Source organism: Syngnathoides biaculeatus, chromosome 10, assembly GCF_019802595.1.
Source record: "Syngnathoides biaculeatus isolate LvHL_M chromosome 10, ASM1980259v1, whole genome shotgun sequence".
Lineage (NCBI taxonomy): Eukaryota > Metazoa > Chordata > Actinopteri > Syngnathiformes > Syngnathidae > Syngnathoides > Syngnathoides biaculeatus.
Window position 1 is genome coordinate 24572906 of NC_084649.1, and position 20578 is coordinate 24593483.

At 43.4% G+C, this 20578-nt stretch overlaps 2 protein-coding genes across 3 annotated transcripts; both read right to left on the reverse strand.

The window, feature by feature from the left end:
* Nucleotides 1-721: 721 nt before the first annotated feature.
* Nucleotides 722-10969, reverse strand: zmynd10 (zinc finger, MYND-type containing 10). Of its 2 annotated transcripts, none has more exons than XM_061832834.1 (12): nt 10110-10969; nt 8562-8670; nt 6746-6862; nt 6583-6636; nt 6165-6317; nt 5991-6079; nt 4144-4238; nt 3866-4041; nt 2640-2765; nt 1460-1581; nt 1228-1353; nt 722-1141 (listed from the first exon to the last, which is right to left on the reverse strand). In XM_061832834.1, exons 1-12 carry the CDS (start codon nt 10196-10198, stop codon nt 1033-1035), a joined length of 1365 nt encoding a protein of 454 aa, XP_061688818.1. In that variant the 5' UTR covers nt 10199-10969; the 3' UTR covers nt 722-1032. The 2 variants fall into 2 exon arrangements, with proteins under 2 accessions (XP_061688818.1, XP_061688819.1); XM_061832835.1 differs by having other exon boundaries at nt 3866-4038; nt 10110-10966.
* A 929-nt stretch (nt 10970-11898) lies between these two features.
* nprl2 (NPR2 like, GATOR1 complex subunit) lies at nt 11899-20511 on the reverse strand. Its single transcript, XM_061833867.1, has 11 exons — nt 20006-20511; nt 19399-19490; nt 19132-19300; nt 18324-18432; nt 17318-17454; nt 15432-15529; nt 14149-14185; nt 13709-13802; nt 12282-12399; nt 12069-12211; nt 11899-11966 (listed from the first exon to the last, which is right to left on the reverse strand). Exons 1-11 carry the CDS (start codon nt 20075-20077, stop codon nt 11899-11901), a joined length of 1137 nt encoding a protein of 378 aa, XP_061689851.1. The 5' UTR covers nt 20078-20511.
* Between the last annotated feature and the right edge of the window lie 67 nt (nt 20512-20578).

The following is a 20578-nucleotide window of genomic DNA, read 5'->3' on the forward strand; positions in this document are numbered from 1 at the left end:
ATGGAACTGCAAGCTTTTCATACGACTCCGCTCATTTAGCCAGCGTTATTGTAAAGTGTATTTACTGTTTCAACAAATTAATCCGTTTCATTTTACACACTGGAAGTCCAGGATAGAGAAAAGGACGCTTCGATATAAAAACAAAACAAAACACCACATTTTTTTTTCAAGCCACTTATCCTCACTCCATAGCTCGTCATTTTGAAACTGACCACATATTGATTCTTTAGAAAAATAAAAGCATGAAATATAAGTAGCCTACATAAAAAATGTACTGTGTACGGTATGTAGGAAACCATCATCTTCTTTTCCTTTCGGCTTGTCCCATTAGGGGTCACCATACACTAATACAATGATGACTTGAGGACAAATGTGCACATTTTAGGACAACAGAAATAAGTGAAGATTCGATCCATCCTTGATTGGTCTGCTCTGCACACAACTCTGTAAAAGTGCCATCCATATAAAACTCAACGGCCGCACTACCATTACACTTTCATATTAAGGTGGAGGCCGCAAAATATCATCTCGCGGGCCGCAAATGGCTCGCGGGGTGCACCTTTGAGACCCCCGTTTTAAAAGCGCTGACATGGTTGTGATGTATCACATAAATCGGACATGTCAGCATGGGCACAACACACAGTAAATATTTTGTGAGTGAAATCTCAAATCAAACAACATGGTAAATATTTTATGAGTTGAAATATCTCAAATCAAACCGTAAAGCCAAATCTTGGTCGTTTTATTTCAAACACATGAGTATAAATGTATTTTTCTGCTAAACACGGACGGACACAAACGGACCTCCATACACGGCTCATGTTCCCCACGGTAAGACAATTTGTGATCCAGTTCTTTCTTTTGTGCAAGAGTACTTTATGTTTTGCCTGAGCGATGAATGTGCGTATTAAAAAAAAAAAAAAAAATAGAATGAACTTGCACATTTCTTCCTGGACAGAGGAAGCAGTTTATTAAACTAAATGGGGATTTGTTGAAATCACATGAAAATTGAAATGAAACTCTCCTCTGAGTTCATCTGTCTTTGTTGTTATTGCCCAGGTCAGCCTGGATCTTCCTGTTGGCCTCCATCATGAGCTGACAGGCCTTCTTGTGTTTAGGCCAATGTTTCACCTGACATTCCCTATGAAAAGCATCCGGGAGATCAAAAATCATTTGACAGCTTGCGTACGTCACGGGACAAGCGTCCTGTCGGTGGACGCCCCGTACCTGTGACAGTACCACTCCCCTTGGCATCGGGAGCATCTCTTCGCAGCCTCTCTCCCGCAACAGCCACACTTTGGTTTCTCGGGGAGCAAATTCTCCAGCATGTCCAAATTGTACGTCTGCGCCAACCTGGTCGGAGAAAAGCAATTATCGCTCGAGAAAATGGAAAACTTTGCTTCCCACGTCTTTGTCCTTAAGTCTGCTATTTGTATTTATTTAATTTATGTAGTAGTACCTCTGCGCCTGCAGCCTCAGGTCCTTTTCAGAGGCGTTAAATGTTTCTTTGACTTGGTACTTGGCGATGGCCTTCCATTTATCGGAATTCTCCCTCACGATGTGGTTCCACATTTCGGGAATCTACAAGCAAAAAAACATAACAGGATGGGGACAGATTGTTTATAATAGAAGGAAAGCACTGCTTCAACATTAGGAATAAACAATTTAATGAGATCCAGTTCAATATTGTAAGCTAGGAACACCATAAACCACAGGTGTCAAACTCAAGGCCCGGGGGCCAGATCCGGTCCGCCCCGCGATTTTATGTGGCCCGCCCAGGCAACTCATGTGTATAAACTTCCATGATTTTTGTTCAAATCTGTACCAACATCTCCAATTGTTATATAAAAAATGATGAGAGATTGCAAGCGTTTTTGTGTCACCAAACGTCAACAATACAGTGAATACTCGGTTCTCGAACGTCTCCGTTCTCGAACAACTCTGTTTTTGAACGCAAATTTCAAGATTTTTTTGTGCTTCTGTTTTTGAACGAAAATCGGTACTACTAACGGATGCGACAAAACCCGGAAATAACATGTTGCGCAGAGCCCGACCAGTTGACCCACGACGGGCTTTGTTGTGAATTCCCGCGCTGCCAAAAACTTTGAAATAAGGTAACCTGCGCGGCCCGACCAGCTGACCCACAACGCGCATTGTTATTGTGAATTCGACCGCACCGCGAAAAAACCCGGAAATAACATAACGCGCGCGGCCCGACCAGCTGATCCACGACGCGCGTTGTTATTGTGTATAACGCAGCCTCTGTACGCAGACGTGGGAGATATCGATTCAGTTTTCGAACAAATCAGTTCTTGAACCGCCTTCTGGAACGGATTGTGGTTGAGAACCGAGGTTGTGCTGTACTGGAAAAACCCATTACCCTTGATTACTGATTCTAAAACTGTGTATATGGAATGATGGGTCAATTCAAGCTTTTGATGTTTTCACAGTCGTAATGGCCCTCGGACAGAAACCGTAACTACAATGTGGACTGCGCTAAAAATGAGTTTGACACCCCTGCCTTAGACAGATTGTCCCAGCTGACTTTTGGTGAGAGAAACTGGTGCATGCTGTAGTGGTTGCCACAGCTGATCTTTTGGCAAGAACAAAAACAAAAAAAAAAAACATGCAAATTGTACCTGCTCTAAAACGAGTTCCTTCTTCGGAGGTTCAGGGTCTGTCACGGCGAGATGAGCCAGGACCCGCTGGAGGTCCGCCAAGTTGGGCAGCTGGTCGATCAACACCTCGGTCAGGAAACTGCGCAGCTGCGAAACGTAGCGGGACGATTATGGCGGGGAATGCAAAAAGCACGACCGTCACCACAAAAACTAATGAGCACATAAGCAATGAGGAAGTTGATGGAGGTGTCATGAGCAAGAGCAGGTGGCGTTTTTGTCACTGGCATTTGCCAGTTCATTGCCCTGAGTTAGTGCGTTGTATTCACTGACAGTCGAAATCTCCACCGCTGAAAATAGTGTAGTGTTGAGCTATCCTCGTCACAGCGTTTCCGTGCCACCGCAGTTTAGTCCTGTCTTAGTTTATTTTTCATAGTCATAGTCAAGTCCGAGTTCATGTTTCCTCGTTTGTCTCCTAGTCATCAGACCTCGCTTCACGTTTTTCCTACCCTGTTTTTGCTTAGCATTTTGTGCCTCTGCCTTCTCGCGACCGCTTACACCGTGTACGACCTCGGCTCTGAATAAAACTACGCCTAACATCATGCCCTCGTCTCGGAGTCCTGCATTCGGGTCCATCCCTGCACCGAAGGTTCGTGACAGAAGGTTAAGATCGTGTGCTTGTACGGTGATGAGCGGGAAGTTGGTGAGTACCGTCAAAATAACAGAAGACTCTGATGAGTGCTTAGCAACATTAGTCATTTTTCACAGAGGGGAAAGATTATATGCTTGCAAATATTGTTACTATATCATCGGTTGACAAGTGTTCCTGGACTGATTGTGCTTAAATATCCGTTTGTGTAAATGTTATTACACAGTAATATCAATACGAGTTTTGTTAGCGTATCTAAAGTGTTTTACATTATTAGCTTTAAGCTGTCAGTGCCAATGGCGTTTATACAAGTCAAATATACTTTGTAACTGGGACAGCAAGGCTTAGTTATCTTTGTTTTATGTTTAGTTTCGCAGTACTTAGCTCAACCGGGTGTGGCAGTAAATAGCTTCAAGGAAACTATCGGTCTCTTTTTTTGGGGGAAAAACTGTTTACTATCTGCCAAATTGCTTCGTGTTATGTTCGCTGCTGACGCCTAACACTTCTAACTCAATTTTTTGCAACTTTTTTCCTGAGCAAGAGATGGTATCTTAAAAAAAGTATCTCACGAAGACAATCTGTGTACTACACAGAGGTTCACCTTTAGAAGCTGACTCTTGTTAAAACTGTTGAAGTCATATTTCCGTTGACAGTCTTCCTTGAGGAGCAGATTGTGCAGCGAAATCCAGACCTGCCCGTCCAGTTTGGTCATCTTCAGGTGGTCTTCCGCTGGGATCTTCTGCCATTTGCCATTGATGTACTTCTCCATGTCGCCTGCTTTTTTTTTTTTGGGGGGGGGGGGGCGAATTGAGAGGGAGCGGGAATATCAATGCGCTGAGGAGGAAAGTTAAGGACACGGGTGGCGTGAGGACGTTTTGCCTGCTGTGCAGCGGCTCCACGGGCAGGACTCAATCAGGCGCACCAGTAAACAAGGCATGTTGTGTGTGCACAGCAGCCGGTTAATGGCACTGATGCTATAAAGAGAAAAGAAAGGCCAGTTATGTTTTCTTACATGTTATCAGGGTTATATCCTCATCTGTGTGGTTTCATTGGTTTGATTAAAAAATGTGGATTTATTTATACATATTAGGGCAGCATAGTGTGCTTGTGGTTAGCAGGTCTGCCTCACAGTGAAGAGTTTCTGGGTTCAATTCTCAAGTTTGGCCTTCTGGCGTGGATTTTGCCCGCTTGAAGTTGGTTTCCTCTCACATCCCCAAAACACACAGGTTGGGTTCACAAAAACAAAAACTGTAAATGAACTCATCGATGTGAATTTTGAGTGTGAATGCTCGTTTGTCTGTGTGACTACGACTGGTTGGCGACCATTCCTGGGTGGACCACGCTTTGGGATCGGCTTCTCAAAAAAATTAATTGACTAATCCGTAGTGCCTATCATGCATCAATGTAAAATGAAGTGTGAATCATCCATCCATCCATTTTTGTAGCCGCTTATCCTCACAAGGGTCACGAGAGTGCTGGGGGCAATCCCAGCTGTCACCAGGCAGGAGCCACAGTATATCAGGGCACAAAAAGACAGACAACAGTCACACTCACAATCACACCTTGGGGCAATTTTAGAGTGTCCAATTAATGTTGCATGTTTTGGGGATGTGGGAGGAAACCGGAGTGCCTGGAGAAAAGCCACACAGGCAAAGGGAGAACATGTGAACGTCATCCAGGCGGGGCTGGGATTTGAACCCCGGTCATCAGAACTGTAAGGCCAACGCTCTAACCAATTCCTCCGCTATTCCACCCGCATGCATTTCACGTGATACTCAAATTATTGTTGTCCATTAAGAGGGACGTAGCTCCAGATTTTGTGAGTTTTTTTTTTCCTTTAGTCCAAAATCTTTTTTTCAACATCAAATATGAGGAATGATATTAATACCCACTGCTAAGGTAGAATCATTAATCTATACATGTATAAGAAGTTTGTTTGTATCCAAAAATCTGGTGAAAATTCATGTACATTTTCTTAAAAATTGGAAATCTTTGCACAGCTGGTAAAATGTTGGCCTCGCAGTTCTGAGGTCCCGGGTTCAATCCGGACCCCCTCCTGTGTGGAGTTTGCATGTTCTCCCCGTTCCTGCGTGGGTTTTCTCCGGGTGGGCATTCCGGTTTCCTCCCACATCCCAAAAACATACAACATGAATTGGGCACTCTAAATTGCCCCTAGGTGTGATTGGGAGTGCACCTGTTTGTCTCCATGTGCCCTGCGATTGGCTGGCGACCAGTTCAGGGTGTACCCCGCCTCTTGCCCGTTGACAGATGGGATAGACTCCAGCACTCCTCATGAGGATAAGCGGCAAAGAAAATGGATGGGAGGGATCTTTGCAATATAAAACTGTTCATATTATTTTCAGAAAAAAAAATACATACTGGTATATCACAGTCCAGGGTTAAGTATTAAAAATGGTTTTATTCAAAATACAAAGAAAATGTTATGTATTTTGGGACGGGGTAAAATTAAAAAAAATACCTCAAAAGGTGTTTTTCACAAAAAAGAAAACGTTTTTTTACTACCAATAATTCAGGTAAAAAAAAAAAAAAAAAAAAACAACTAAACGATTTCATTCGAGTTTTGTGATGGTCTGGGGACCAGTCCGGGGCGTCTGTACCCTTCCACTTCCCCAAGGCCACTTGCGAAAGGTCTCCAGCTCACCCGTACCCCTAAAGCGGGGAAGCGGTATTCCGCAATATTGTACCAGTATTAGAAGTTCAAGTACCTGTCAGTGTGGTCAGTGATGTAGCGCAGTACAGACAAAGCCTTCAGGGAGATGTTGAACTCCAGCTCGGCAGCTTGAATCTGCAACTCCTACAAATCAAACAAAGACACGACGGACTCATCATCATCACCTTGTTCTCTTACCCAAATCCCGACCGAACCAGCACCCGTTCACCTCTTTAGAGGACAAAACCGCCTCGCCGGCCGCCTTTTGCGTGTTGCGAGCACCGTTGCCGTCCCTGTCGGTGTTGGCGGCCAGCAGGACCAGCTTCCGATGGCAGTAATCCACCAAATCAAGGATGGCGTCGTCGCTGGCGTCGCACGAGTCCTGCACCAAATGACGTTCAGTCGTTGGTAAATGCAGAAGGTACAGGTAAGTGTACGCGCTCTTTTTTCAATGCATGGTGAGCTCAATAAAATGAGACCAAGATGAATTGAAAGCAGACTAAAACATCTGAACTTGATTCAGAGGCTCTTCAAATGGGGTCAGGTGTGAAGTGACTTCCGTTTGGCATGAGTTTGAATGTGGTTAAAAGAGGGTGTGGACACTTGTGCAAGCACATTTTCTCCATTGTCATCAGCAAGGCACTGACCTTGTGAAACATGACAGTCTCCAGCAAGTTGATGATGGTGGCCTCGTGGTGGATCTTGGAGGAAGATGCGAGAAGACATTTGAGCGTCAAGTCTTTCTTTTGCACTCGATAGTTGTCGCCGCGCTTCCACTTCTTTGGCTTGATTTGAGTTGCAGGTACTCACCACCATGTAAAGCGGAAACGTGTTCTTTGGCGTGAAGTCCTGCAGCTGGCATAAGATGGGGAAAATTTTTTGCTTCCACACTTCCGTCAGGATCATTTCATGCACCAGAACCGAGATCTGCAATGGAGGAAAGATTTTCCTGGATCTTAAAAAAAAAACAACAACAATACTCCCCAGGAACAGTGGTGCCTTTCGCGAGTTCAATTTGCTCCGTAACGCATCCATCCATCCGTTTTCTTTTGCCGCTTATCCTCATTTCATTTCGAATGACGATTTTAACATAACTCACTGTCACAAGGCGATAAAGTTAAGCAGTGTAAATCCATCCATCCATCCATCCATCCTTCCAACCAACCACTCATTTTCTTAGTAGCTTATCCTCACAAGGGTCGCGTGGAGTGCTTGAGGCGGGGTACATACACCCTGAACTGGTCGCCAGCCTATCGCAGGGCACATAGAGACAAACAGCCGCACTCACAATCACACCTAGGGGCAATTTAGAGTCTCCAATAAATGCGTGTTTTTGGGATGTGGGAGGAAACCGGAGTGCCCGGAGAAAACCCACGCAGGCACAGGGAGAGCATGCAAACTCCACACAGGCGGGGCCGGGATCGAACCCGGGTCCTCAGAACTGTGAGGCCACCGCTTCGCCAGCTGGGCCACCGTCCCGCCTCCGTAACTCATTCGTATCTCAAATCAACTTTCCCTATTGAAATGAATGAAGAAACCATTATAGCGAAAATACGTTTAAAAATAATTAAACCTTTTTTTTTTTTTTGGTCACACTTTCCCCTTCATTTGTGCTGCTCATTCTGGTGTACACGCTGTGCCCAGCTGGGGGCAGTATAAGACAAACTGATATACTGTACTTGAAGCTCAATTCCTCCTCTGATTTGTCATTACGGCAGAAATATTAGTTCCTCGCAGAGGATAAAGACCATATGCTTGTGAATGTTGTTATACGATCAGTCTACATGTGTTTCAGCACTGCTTGTGTTCAAATATGCATTGTTTAAGCCACAGGTGTCAAAGTCAAGGCCCGGGGCCAGATCTGGCCTGCCGCAGGATTTTATATGGCCCGCAAAGCCGAATCTAGAGTGTCAATTTCCACGATTCTTGAAAAAATCTGTACCAAAATTTCAAATTGTCATATATAATAAATGATAAAGTTGAGATATTACAAGCATTTTTGCGTTACCAAACGTGAATAGTTGAAAAAAACGCATTACCCTTGATTTCTGATTCCTAAACTAGTTCCTAAGTTGATGATGTAAATATGATGAGATGATTAAATATTTTTGTACCACAGTCATAACGGCCCTCTGAGGGAAATCGGAACAACGTGGCCCGCGAGAAAAATGACTTTGACACACCCTGTTTTAAGGGGTAAACAAGACCGCCACACAAATGCTAAATGTTAGCCTGCGTCCATATAGATTGTATTTTAGCATTGAGGTACCAGAGGCTCGGCTATGCGGTTGCTTTAAATACACACTTCCAATTCTCTTCTTTGTATGTTTAGCTTGGCAGGACCCTTAGCTGAGAGTGATTTAAAAATATGTAAGATAAAACAAAAATCTCTTCTTGCAATTTAGTATCATTCGGCCAAATTCCCCAAATGTTGCAGATGTTTATCAAGGTACTTGACCTGGATTTGTTTCAAAACCAAACAGCCAGCTTGGGTCATGGGCCCCATTTTCCACAGTGCTCACTAAGACGCCCCTCGTCACTAAGTAACTCTGATGAGACGCGGCGATCGTAGCAATTACAAATAATTCCTGAGGGAATTTTAATCATCTTTTAATGTGTGCGTCACCTTTCCATGAGACACCAGCATCTCCTTGATGTACTCATCCAGTGTGGCGGAAGCACTCAGTATTGCTTGCATGTTGAGCTTCTCAATGTGCTCATGCTGTCTGAACCACCTGGAACGGGGAAAAATATTCAAAGTGCCATTTTTGATCAGCGCTTCAATTGTCATGGAAGCATTTTAAAAACGCTTTTCCCATACGAGTACAGAAGAACATTCACCCAATGGTTCTCACATAGACTGTTTTCGATCATGTGACTACATCCGGGCCACCTGGCCATGTCGGATGGGTTCACTCTACTGACGCGCCGTTCGCTCTATTGCTTTTGGAGTTACACAAATGTTCGTACGACTATTAAAAGTGATGTATGACGGCTAAAAAAGCGTTACGACAAGAAGTGCGCTTAGATCGACGATATCGAAACAGTAAAGGAGCAAGAATTTTGAACCGTGGGCGTCGGTAACCTATGACAGACATCCTCAACTGGCTTCTCTTCTCGACAAGCGCTGATACAGTGGACCAACTAAAGAATTACAAAAGTCTGGAGGCCTACAAGCAATTCATCAATGGCTGGGTTCGTCATGCGGCGGTCTCCATTTTAAGCAAACTGCTAAGGTTAGTGTACCGCACAATGCGATTTCAATATGTATCGCGTGATTACGGTCAGCGTTGTGTTAAATTATGTTGATTTTTATTTTCGTTTGTGTTACCGAGAGGGAAAGAGTGAGAGGTTCGACCGGGACGAGTCCCAAGCGCAGCCCGCACCTCTTTCTTCACTTACACGGCTACATTTTTAACTCAACTCACAAAACGGCTAGCGGTGCGGTAACTCGTTTTTGCAAACTTATCATAATAAAACAGAAAATACAGATTTTGGAGACGTGTAGCATTCACACGCAACTAATATGTAAGCCCTTGGCCCTAAAAAATACTTCTCCTTCACAGAACTTAGTTCTTGCTAAGTTGTTGTGAAATCCTAAAGCGTATCCAATACTTGCTAAGTAGGTGTGAAATCCTAAAACGTATCCAGTACTTTGAACAAAACGCTCCGAGCAAACTCAGACATAAGGGAATGACTCGGCCGCTAGATCGGCTCTGCTAATACGTCACAGCCACAGTTGTCGCCGTTTGGTTGCTAACTGCTCCGTTTTCTCGCACTGGTTCCTGATCACAGCTGGCAGTCGGAAGAAAAACGCTTTACAACGCCCACTTTCGTTTGAGCAACCGATATCGTAGCAGCGCCCCCCCCCCCGCCCCCATTTGTACAGTTTTCTGAAATGATTCCTGCTTAGTTACGGTTTGTTTACACGAATTCACCCAACCAAAATGGCGACCGCATTCTAAACCGGAAAATGTGTGACGTCAGTAGAAAACAGTATATTTGCAGTTCAAGAAAAAGGATCCGTTTTCCAAATTCAAGCTGGACTAAATGGGCCGCGAGCTTATGAAAAATTCCTCCTTGAATTGAGTAAGTTTGACAACCAATATTGCAGCCGCTTTTAGTCAATAGTTCGCGCATAGATTGTGGAGTCGGTCGACGCTCATTTATTTACCCGGTCGAGCCCACGTCTTTGAGCGCAAAGATCTCCAAACTTTCAACGAAAGCCTCCGCCTCCACCGGCAACAGCACCGAGCCCTCCATTTGTTGCCGACAACCTGTCGAGTGGGGAAGGGACAAAACAAAACAGTGACTTGGTGGAGTTTACCAGCGATCTGTTGTCACTCGGTCATCCCGAGTGCGGGTTTTGTCTGTCGTCATGGCAGCAGCACTTGCACACCGTGGGCGCAGTACCTCTGTGTCGTCACTAAGAGGCGCCCCATCATAAAGGTGCACAACGCCAAGCTCACGGGGACTCGAGAGCAGACTCGAAATACCCACCTCGCCGTTTCATATTTTACATTTTGACCGAGGTGTTCGTTTCCAATGCACTTTGCGGCGATACAACAGCACTGCGTCAGTGCGTCACACGGAGTACCGTTGTGTTACTTCACAGTTTTTGTTGTGAACGTTGATGTAAATGCGTCACAAATCGTCACTGGCCAAAAACATTCATCCATTGTCCAAGCCGCTGATCCTCACAGGGATCGCGGGAATGCTGCAGTCAAGCATTATGGAAGTAGATTAGTGCCACCGGGATTTGAATTTGGAATTTAAAGTGATCACATTTTCAATAGTTGCTGCAATTCGCTGTCTAAAATTCAACTGGCTACTAAATCCTATTTCACTTTACATTTCAAATTCAAATTCTGGTGGCACTAGTCTACTTCCATAATCATTCTTCTCCCCCCCCCCTTATTTTTTAAAAGCTAGATATCATCTTTTATTGGAAAGCAAAAATATTTTTGTTTTGCATTAGGAAAAGCATTTATTATATGCATTTATTCTTATCCAGAAAACTTTAAAAGGACATTTACCTTTTTTTTCTGGCACATTTTTCAGTTTTTTTTTATAGCTATAAAACAAAACAAGATAAATCCTCTTTTTATATTGTTTTTAAAAGCTAATCTTATTTTATTTTTAACTGAACAAGTTTTGTTTTGCATTTGACTATTTAACCATTTAAAGCACACACACACACACCACACACACACACACCACACACACACACACAACACACACACACACACAAAACGATCTTTTTGCAAGTCTGATGTTTCTTTTACATTTAATCATCAAACCATATAAATCCATCCATCCAGCAATTTTCTTAGATGCTTATCCTCACGAGGGTCACAGAAAGTGCTGGAGCCTATCCCAGCTGTCAATGGGCAGGAGGCAATTAATGTTGCATGTTTTTGGGATGGGGGGACTGGAGTGCCTACCCGGAGAAAACCCACGCAGGCACAGGAACAACATGCAAACTCCACACAGGCGGGGCCGGGATCGAACCCGGGATCTCAAAACTGTGAGGCCAACGCTTTACCAGTTGATCCACACTGCGCTGCCTTCTATAATCCATCAATAGCCGTTTATCCTCACTAGGGTTGCGACGGAGTGCTGGAGCCTATCCCGGCTGTCATCGGGCAGGAGGCGGGGTACACCCCGAACTGGTCGCCGGCCAATCGCAGGGCACATGGAGACAAACAGCCGCACTCACAATCACATCTAGGAGCAATTTAGAGTGTCCAATTAATGTTGCACATTTTTGGGATGTGGGAGCAAACCGGAGTGCCCGCCTGGAGAAAACCCAAACAGTAAAAAAAAAAAAAAAATGGATTCTGGGACCTTTTAATGAAACGGAGCAATTTAACAAATACTTTGGAGCACTTTCCTTGACGACTGTCACTCCTCTAACAAAAAAAAAAACAACAACTTTGGTCTGTAAAGCGTCATCTTTTCTGTCACTTCCAGCACACGACGATGTTGGGGTCATTTTCCAAACGTTCATCCAGGTCCTTGTAGGTGACTCCTGGCCAATGAAAGAAGCGTAATGAGCACAGCGACTTGAGGCCCCCCCCCCCCCAGAACCCCACAGCCCCCTTTCTACACGAATCAAAAAGTGAAGACATGCCCGTCTTGCAGCAGATCTCATCATAGCTGTGGCAGCCCGTGTAGAGGCGATGGGGCCTGCTCTTCTCGTCGCGCGTCATCCTGACCGGGTACTTCTGGAGCCGTCGAATGAGAGACTTCATGAGGCCGAACTGAATCAGCCTTCTGAAAAGGGGAACATGTGACGGAACTCGGCAGGACCTCGTCTTGTCATGCTGCAGCGAGCGTCACTGACCTCTCGTCAACCCTCTGCAGCTGCTGCGAGTAGCGCGAACAAAGGTCGCGGACGGTGGTTCCGGGACTGAGACCGCAGTAGAGCTGGAACACGTCTCGGACGCTCGGACGCTTCTGACCTGAGAGTCGCGGCGATATTTGCTATCATTGGAAAAATAATACGACTCTCCTCGGTTCACCAATTCACCATTCAGGAACTCAACTAATCGTAAAAAACAATTTCTTGGGGAAAAAAAAAAAAAATTTTGCATTGTTTCTATAACGACCTAATTCCGTCGATTGAATTTTTGCGCAGTGTGCGTGATTCGGAAACTTCTCCTCATGAGCGGCCAACTGTCGGCCATTAGTTTTGCCGCATTTCAAAATTTTTGGGAAAAAAAAAAAAAAAAAAAATCGCACGTCGGGTCACATGAGCCTTTCAAATAAAAAAATAATTTCCGGGTATACGTGAGATTCAGCCAGCCGCAGCTTCGGCGAACTAAAAATCTGTACATAATTGATGGCCATTTTATATATCCTGGGAGGGAGAGCGAGAAATCCGCGAGTTCCACTGTACATATCGTATTTCCGAATACTGTAATATTTACTGAATTCATATATTTCATATGTACCTGTGGCTAAAAACTGATGTGTGTCTGTCACCAAAATAAAGAAGCAAAGCGTGGAACGTCTCCGTCAAGGAAATACATGCTTTGCAGTCTTTGGAGTTCGGCCGGCAGCCTCACAAATATCATAACTATATCCAAATATCATTTCTATCTGCGATTCTTGCGCATTTCCTTTTTTTTTTTTTTTTTTTTATTAATTAAACCTGCACATTCTCCAGGGAAATTCACTTTTCCCCCTGACAATCATGCCATGTTTTTTGTGATTCCATAAAAAATTTAAAAACTAAATTCAATTTAAAATAAAATAAAATGCTCAGAGCATGTGGCGCATCAAACAGCGGCTTTCCGGCCCACGGCGATGGTCCTTGTGGCAGTGATGGAAGTCAACAGCTGATGATGAGCTGGTCTCGGTTAGCTGTTGGGTGTACGTGGAGTGCAATAACTTTTTGCGATATTTGTGCAGCATTTTAAAAACAAAACGATGTATCACTGAGTCAAAAATGGAATTAAAGTGCTAATATGGAAAGTAGTAATTGAAAAGGGCATCCAGCACATCCTTGCTTTTTTTTTTTTTTAATGTCAAACAATCTGTAAGGCATTTAATTTTAAGATTATTGTAGTATTTTTGGGATAATATATGACTGTTAGTCATTGCACTATTAATACAGGCAATTCAATTTAAAAAAATGGGGCATCCATTAATCGCACATTTGTGTTCTTCATGTCAGTGCTTGGTCTCCAATCCCGCTAAATTTCGAGGTGTTATATGTACGACACACTCTTACAATCTTTGTATCTTTTTTTTTTTTTTTATATTTACCTTGCTTGGTGACGTAGTTGAGACACTCCTCCTGGATAAGTTTGTCATCGATCAGGCTCTGCACTTTGGGGGTGGTACAGTACACATTGGAGTACTGGAAGTTGGCAAATTGCAGCAAATGAAGGCCACAACAACAACAACAGCGACAAAAAGATCAAGCAAAGTCAACCTAAAATATGTTCTTACTTCTACATAAAATGCATTTCTCACTTTAAAAAACAAACAACAACAACAACAAAAATGGGGAGCTTGTTAATGTACAAACCCTGGAATTCATCCCAAACGGCTACTTCAAAATCAAAATGGTCATCTACTAACTACTGCAGATGAAAATGGAATTATTTGTCGCCATAATGTTAATTTTCCTTCAACCAAAACAACAGCAAGAGAATAAATGCAAACCATAAAATGTATAATGAAGATTTCAGCTTCTACAATACCTGGAATATGGAGACCAAGGTCACGATATCATAATACCTGTAAAATAAAAAGGTAAACACATCATCTTGTGATATAAATTAGCGACATAGTCCAGTCTCCGTTTACAGACACTGGTTTCAGGGGTACCCAGACTTCTTTACCCCAAGATCTACTTTTTAAACAGAGCCATCGATGCTCCCAAACCCTTTTAAGGTTAATGTTATGTTGCCTCCTATATTTAAAATACAGAATTAGCTTTTTTGTGCACTGTAGTGTCTGTGCTTTCATCTTGGATCAGGCTGTGCCAAGGTGGAATTTGAAAATGACACACCATCTCATCCTGCACTTTCTACTTTGGCTTCAGACCAGACCTTTCCTACTTGGAAAAGAGAAAATCTCGTCCAGTTTCACCGCTTTTTCTTTGATTATTCACATACTCCCACAATCATTGCATCTTAAAACAACAGCATTTCTTTTTTAACTTTCTCCATTAATATCGAAGGTAAACATAAGCAGCATGTCTAGCTCATCTTTACTCTACGTTGCCCAGATTGTGTTGCTAACTAAAGGAGCGGTGGTGGACGTTGTCATTATAAAACACATTGATGGGCTGCGTAAGTACTGTAACGTTTGTCATTATGAGTGTACGTCTTCAGGTGGGGCGGGGGGATTTGGGGGGGGGGGGGGTAAGGTAAACTAGGAAAAAGAGTGTGCCGGAGAAAGTTCCGTGTGCTGCCTAAAAGAAACCAGTGGCTTCTTTTTCTCCCTCACTCATTGAATCACATTGCAAAAACTTAATAGCTGTATGTCATACTTTCAATTTGCATTGGATTATTTTTGTTTTGTACGCAACGCAGAATATCTGCGAAGAGACGAAATCAGCCGTGTACAATTGCGCACGCACGCAGTTTAGAGGGAACATTGGCTAACGTCTTTTTTTTTTTTTTTTTTTGGCACGCCTTCCCGCGATCGACCAAGACTCGATCGCCATCGACGCATTGAGCACCCCTGGTTTTAATCTTTGGCCAAACTATATGTTCCTCCAAACACTAGATGGCGACAGCACACTTCAGCTCGTGTTAAACTGAGAATTTCTCAGGAAGAAAGAGGTCGAATCTTGTTCATATTTGCTGACTGCAAGTAACAGTGAGGGGTTAAAGTGATTCCACTAAGTTTCTTCCACATGCACCAACATATTTTTTTTTTTGAGCCCCTGAAGCGTTTCCTCATAATACATGACCACTTTCACATAAAAAAAAAATGGATAAAGAGCACATTTAACGCTTTCGTAAAGCGTACTCACAGAAGATTCTGCACAGCAATACGAACTATATTCAACTCGACGTCGGCTTCGGCAGAGATTTTTTGCACGTGTCGGAAGCCGTCGATGTAAGGCAGAATCTGCAGGCGGGATAAAGGACATGAGCGGATCGTCTGGATCGCAAATAATCAATACATTAAAAATATCAATGCGTATTTTTATAGTGGCGTATGCAACCATGCAATCCTCACACTCCCACGGTCTGTTGGCTCTACAGCAGGGGTGTCAAACTCATTTTTGTCGAGGGCCACGTTGTAGTTATGGTTTCGCCTCAGAGGGCCGTTATGACTGTGAAACCGTAAAAATCTTTCCCCTCGTCATATTTACACGTGAAATTTATCAGCTAGTTTTGGAATTAGAAATCAAGGTTAATGTGTTTTTAAAGTATTGCTGATGGTTGGGTACACAATATTGCTGGCAATATTTCAACATTATCATTTATGATATGACAATTTGATATTTTGGTACAGATTTTAACAAAAATCATGGGAGCTCAAACTCATAATTTGACTTAGCGGGCCACATAAAATCTTGCGGCAGGCCGGATCTGGCCCCCGGGCCTTGAGTTTGACACCTGTGATTTAGAATGACATAACACACGGCATGGCTCCAATCAAGAGAAATCAGTCAACCCAAATGATTTTGAATAATAATGTCTGATATTTCCAAGATATCTTATCTGAAATTAGTAAATGGGCAATCTATCTTAACTACCGTAATTTCCGGCCTATAAACCGCGACTTTTTTCCCCACACGCTTTCAACTCAGCGGTTTATGCAGCTAATAATCTGCATTTTTTTCCAATAGCCGCAAGGGGGCACTGGAGCGGAAAAGGTAAGAGTGAGAACGGTGGAATATATGTGCTGAGGATGTGACTTTTACCGGTCCGGCCCTGTTAGCACTGCGCTAGCATGTTACTTCCATGTCTCAGTGATTTTTACTGGTGTATATATATATAATTTTTTTTTTTTAACCGGCCCTGTTAGGGCGGCAGTGCTAGCGTTAGCATGGCAGCGCTAGCGTTAAACTCTCTGTGTGCCATCTTTCTTTGTAAATATCTCGTGTTTCGATGTGGGTACTAGCGGCTTTTACACAGCTGCGGCGTATCTATGTACCAAATGGTATTTCCTTTACAAATGTACAGGGTGAGGCTTATAACCAGGTGCGCTCTGTAGGCCGGGAATTACAGTACTCGTCAAACTTTTAAGTACAGAACTTTAAATTCCAAGGCACGGGTGTCAAACTCGTTTCTATTGCGGGCCACATTGTACTTATAGTTCCTGTCAGAGGTCCATTACGACTGAAACCATGAAAATCTTTAATTGATCCATCATCTTTACACATTAAAATCCATCAACTAGTTTTGGAATCAGAAATCAAGGTTAACAGGTTTTTCAACTATTCTTGATGTTTGGTAACACAAAAATGCTTGCAATACATCAACGTCATCATTTAGGATATGAGAATTTGAAATTTTGGTCCAGATTTTAGCAAAAATCCCGGACGTTGATAAACATGAGTTGCCTTCGCGGGCCACATAAAATCATGTGGCGGGCCGCATCTGGGCCCCAGGCCTTGAGTTTGACACCCGTGCTCTAAGGGATTGTTTCACTTGGTCAAGTGAGGAAAACATTTGAAGTTGAAGATTCCGTAAAGTAAGTTTCATTGATTTGTTTCTGACACGTAAATACGCACGCGTTCATAATCCTGTTCACCGTTGGATGATGATCCCTTATCAACAATGTACAGTAATATTAAAATCATTGTGGGTGACTGATTAAAAGGCCTTTCAGCCGATGTCCGAGCCTTTCTTAGGGTGCTTAGTCTTCACGCGTCATTTCACGACATTGTATGCGACAATGGCGTACCTGCTGCGTGGTGAGATCCCACTGAGACTTCATAAAGTGGTCTTTGCACTGAACAAAGACAGGAACGTCGTACTCCTGGACCACCGGGGGATCCTTCCGCAGCGGGATCAGCTTCAAGTGGATGGTGTTGGATTCGTCTCAAAAAAAACAAAACAAAACCAAAAAAAAATAAATAAATAAATAAACAAGGATCTTTAACAAAGACTTCAGTATTTTCATTAACTAGGCTGTAAATAATCAAACATTTCCACAAGCCGTTTCCACAAATAACTGAAACGAAATTTTCCAGTCCAGATTTATCGGTCGACAAGACGAGATTTATCCCTGATAACTCGTCTTGAGACGTGATATTCAACAACCACCTTATCGTGCCAGGAATCAGAATGAGTGGACATGAGATTCTGATGGTCAAAGAGGCCCTTGTGTGTGCGCTGTCTTGCTCTTACAATACATATCATAAAACTGGAAAGAGTCAAAGCACTTCTGCATTGACAGAAATGACAAACAATTGCAATTCTATGAATTAGATATACCGGAATTTCCGGCCTACAAGCAGAGGGTTTAGGGTTAGGGCTTTCAACCCTGCGGTTCATGCGGTGATGCGGCTAATTTGTGCATTTTTTTTTTCTAATGGCAAGAGTGGTCAGGTAAAAGGTAAGCGTGAGACCGGTGGAATATATGTGCCGAGGAAGTGACTTTTACCGGCCCTGATAGCGTGGCACTGGCGTTGGCGCTGTGCTAGCGTGTTGCTGCCGTGTTACTGGCGTGTCTCAGTGATACTTACCAGTAAGTTTTATTTTAACCGGTCCTGTTAGCGATAGCGTTAGCTCTGTCTGTGTACCGTCTTTCTTTGTAAATATCTCGTGTTTTAATTTGGGCACTTGCGGCTTTTAAACAGCTGCGGCGTATGTATGTGCCAAATGGTGTTTCCTTTACATATGTATTCGGTGAAGCCGATGTAACCGGGTGCGCTCTGTAGGCCGGGGATTACGGTGATGAACGGTACCTATGGGCAAGGTGCAGGCCCCCGTGGCGTTGAGCGCTTCCAACAAGGTTGACATGATGGGCAGGAGTTTCTGCTTGCTTTCCTCGGTGGATATGAATCCACTCTCCAGCTGCAGCACAACAAACGCATACACATGCTGAAGGGGACGATATGGTCTAAAATTCGCATCACTGATGATATTGAGGTGGCACGTGGAACAACTGTACAGCGTTAGCCTCACAGTTCTGAGGTCCGGGTTCAAATCCCGGCCCCCCCTGTGTGGAGTTTGCATGTTTTCCCCGTGCCTGTGTGGCTTTTCTCCGGGCATTCCGCTTTCCTCCCACATCCCAAAAACTAAGAATACTAATAATTGGACACTCTAAATTGCCCTAAGGTGTGATTGCGAGTGCGACTGTTGTGCGTCTCCACGTGCACTCCGATTGGCTGGCAATCAGTTCAGGGTGTACCCCCGCCTCCGGCTCCAGCACTCCCGCGACCCTCGTGAGGATAAGGGCTAAGAAAATGGATAGATTTTCTATTAAAAATTATAAATTAGCCAGCCTCCTTCCTGAATGACTCTAAAGTATTATTCCTGGTGCCAAGGTCATCCTCCCACTTTTCCTCTTTGCCATCACTCCCTGGTATGAGCCCCCTTTTTTTTCCCCAACGTTAAAGAAAAACAAACACAGTTCAGTAAGCTGAAGTCTCACAAGATTGGCTGACATCTCACATGGACTCCCGCATGATAACAGTTCAGCCTTTTTTCCCAGAAACTCTCGTTCGTATGACTCGCTTCAACGTACTGTCGTGTGAAGATTAAATACTTTACCTCCAGTGTGGTAAGGTATCCGGAGAGCTTCTTCACAATCGGCTCCAGGGCACACGTGTTGGTTTGCGCGTCACAAACAAAGCCCAAATTAAACAGGAGAGCGTTGCGGCTGTACTTCTTGTGCTCAATGCAGACCGGACATCCGATTAGCTTTTTTCCCATTGCGGTGCTACAGACAGAGAGACAAGCAGGATGTTAGCTTGGATAACAACGTGACACAAATACAGCGTGATTTGAAAAAAAAAAAAAAAAAAAAAAGTTCCATACACTGTTATTAATTTGTTCTGCAGCTCCTGTTTGGTGATGATGTAAACCTGAACCGTGTCAAAGAGTTCCCGTGAAATGTACTCTTCCGGGACCTGTCAGAAGACAACAAGGGACATAATCATATTTTTTTTTTAAATCATATAACATAGAATAACATATCAAAGTGACTGATGATTGTATTTTTTTTCATTTGACATAGTATTTTTGCAAAATGTTGCACTACTGTGTTTGAATCATAGTATCATTTAGTGATATTGCAGTGATCGTTATAAACACAAAAACATAGAAAAAAAATTGCGCTAAAAACTCGACACACCCCCGTTGAAAATGCTTAGTTTTTATGATACAAAAATGTGTACAAGATAAATAATTCCAAATGTTTTTCCTACAACAGATGACAGGTGCGTGGTGATTCCCACCGAACACAGGTACATCCATAGTTATAAGAGGGTGTGGACACTTGTGCAAATATGCATCGATTTTCTTTACTGTGATCATCATCATAATCACGCCTGCTGGAGCATATCCCAGCTGACTACGGGGTAGAAATACAGACGCATGGAAGAACGAGCATAAATTGGCCAAATCGCCCAAAATGATATCTCACCTGATATGTTATTTTGGGTCCCAAAGTCGGGTGAAACTCGCTAAAGAATATGCACTCGATTCGAGTGTCCATGGCCGGCCATAATTTGCCGACAACTTGCACGCGACGCTGTCGACTTCAAACTGACTTTAAACCGGCGAAGTTCGGGTTCTGTTTACTTCCCGTTTTAAGCTAGCTGCTGAGCTAAAATTGTCGTTTTGACACGAACCCTTTTAGAGAACGCGTTTAGACATTCTCCCGTCGTACGTGCGTCGGAGTAAGATAAAACAGTATCAGTGTACTGACGATCAATAATACTAATATGATAATAATATTATTTCACATTTGTTACATTTCCAGCAACGTGACGTGCTGCAAAAAGGACGGCGGTGTCTTTAGAAGCGCCTGGGATAAAACACAATTGATAACTGGGTAAATATTTTAATCCTAATTTATGCAATACGATATGAAAAAAAATATCTGCATCAAAAAGACGATCATATTTGAGATCTAGGTGGCTGTTTTACTGCAAAACACAAGTTTACGACTGCTTTCAAGAGAGTCATGACTGCGCAGCGGTTTGCGCAACGCAAC